The sequence below is a fragment of the Mus caroli genome, unplaced genomic scaffold, assembly GCF_900094665.2.
Source record: "Mus caroli unplaced genomic scaffold, CAROLI_EIJ_v1.1 scaffold_14794_1, whole genome shotgun sequence".
Classification (NCBI taxonomy): domain Eukaryota; kingdom Metazoa; phylum Chordata; class Mammalia; order Rodentia; family Muridae; genus Mus; species Mus caroli.
In genome coordinates, this window is record NW_018390708.1 from 15,933 (window position 1) to 17,797 (window position 1,865).

Below are 1,865 nucleotides of genomic sequence, written 5' to 3' on the forward strand. Positions count from 1 at the left end.
TAAGACACCACATGAAATTAATAACTGCAAGTGCTAGGTACACATGCAGGTATTGCATGATATAGTTAATTTGTTTATTACTGAGTTCAATTGAGTTCAGTTAAAGCCATTGATATAATTTCTAGTAAAGCTCATTTGGAATATCTGATGTAATCTAAATTAACTGTTTCAAATGATCATCAAAAAACTGGATTGATGAACTAGGCTTGTTGGAAAATTTGCCCAAGAGGAAATGTGCCTGATGTTCACGTCTATTGATATGGATGTAATCATAAGGGATATGCATGGAAAAAATAATCAGGAACAGTTATTACCTCTTATTTTTACCTGAACATAAGAACTCAGTTGCCAAGCCTAAGGACATAAAGTGCTTAAGAATACTCCAGAGGCAAACAAGAAACTAAAAAGTAAATATTGCTAAGAGAGCTGCACTTCTCCTTTAGTAGTAGGCATAGTAATAAATAGTGGCACCTGGATGGTTTCACAAAATGTTAATGCATGATAATCTGTCTATCTGAATGTATATGCTGCATTTTACTCAGGCAGATATCTTGCTGACAGGAAAAAGATGTTCTTCTTGAACTCTGTCTTCTGGTTTCTGAAGATTTCCTTTATCTTTTGTCATTTGAGTGACCCCAGATGCTTTTGGAGAATAAAAGACACTGAAAATAAACTAGGAGATAAAGAAACTTATTGTTTCTTTCCTATTTCCACAAAGCATGGTTATGTGAAGAATGATTATTTCAGTTGGAATCTGGACAAGCAGTAAGTGCACACTTCATTTACATATTTTACTTTAACATGGGGCAAGGAATTATAGAGATGCTGGGATGTAGACCATGTTACCATGTGTCTTCTGGCTCTCCCTTGCTAGGAGATAACCAAAATTAATTTTATGTTTCTATGGTAGTAATTGTTTCAATTCTGGTTGTTTTATGTGTAACTTATTGTTTTTCATTTTTGAGTTACAATTTATAGGTAAATGCTGAATGAATGAACCATGGTATTGACCTTCCTATTAGAGAGACTCCCATAATTTGACAATTACCAACTTATTGTTTTCCTTGGGATTTACAGTAGAAAATTTGGAACAAACATAGTTTTGACTTATTTCATGGAGACTAAAATATAATAGTCTTTACTGGTCTGCTAATGTTTCACCTGTCAGCATGGATGCCCAATTCTTACACATCAGCCATTTGGATATCTAACCTTATTTTTAGTTACATTATTAAGAAAATATATTATTCAAATAATCTATAATAATTTCAAAATTTTGTGGTCTGTGAATTGTACTGCTGAAGTCAGAAATGAGAGATCTATTTTTTCACAAGACAAAATTTCTGTTTCATTTCTTTAACATACTGTTTCAAAAGCATTGCCATATATTTTTGTATTAATATCAGAAACTTATGCATATTTGTCAATTAGAAGCTCATAAAGCATCTACCTATTTCAACAGAAAATTTGTTAATTTGTTACAAGGAAAGATACCCATACAAGCTATGATTTGCTATTTCTACTTTTGAGTGCTAGAATACATTGTCTGTGATACTTGATAAAAATTTGAGAGAGGATTACTATGGTACAGAATTTTCCATTATCAAGACTGTCATTTACAGATTTCAAAATTTTATTTCTCATTATTACTGTATATTTGCATCTACTATACTCATTCAAGATTTAAATTTATTTCTGCATTCTTAAAAACATTAAATGTGGGCTGGAGAGATGGCTCAGTGGGTAAGAGCACCCGACTGCTCTTCTGAAGGTCCAGAGTTCAAATCCCAGCAACCACATGGTGGCTCACAACCATCTGCAACAAGATCGGACTCCCTCTTCTGGAGTGTCTGAAGACAGCTACA

General features: G+C 33.1%; 1 protein-coding gene across 2 annotated transcripts in view; it reads left to right on the forward strand.

Moving 5' to 3' along the window:
- Positions 1 to 568: 568 nt before the first annotated feature.
- The window catches only part of LOC110288784 (vomeronasal type-2 receptor 116-like), a 9,671-nt gene continuing 8,374 nt past the window's right edge, over positions 569 to 1,865 (forward strand). For both annotated transcript variants that reach the window (XM_021155037.1, XM_021155038.1), the window contains exon 1: positions 569 to 765. In XM_021155037.1, the coding sequence (XP_021010696.1) occupies positions 569 to 765 (197 nt within the window). The remainder of the gene's footprint in view (positions 766 to 1,865) is intronic.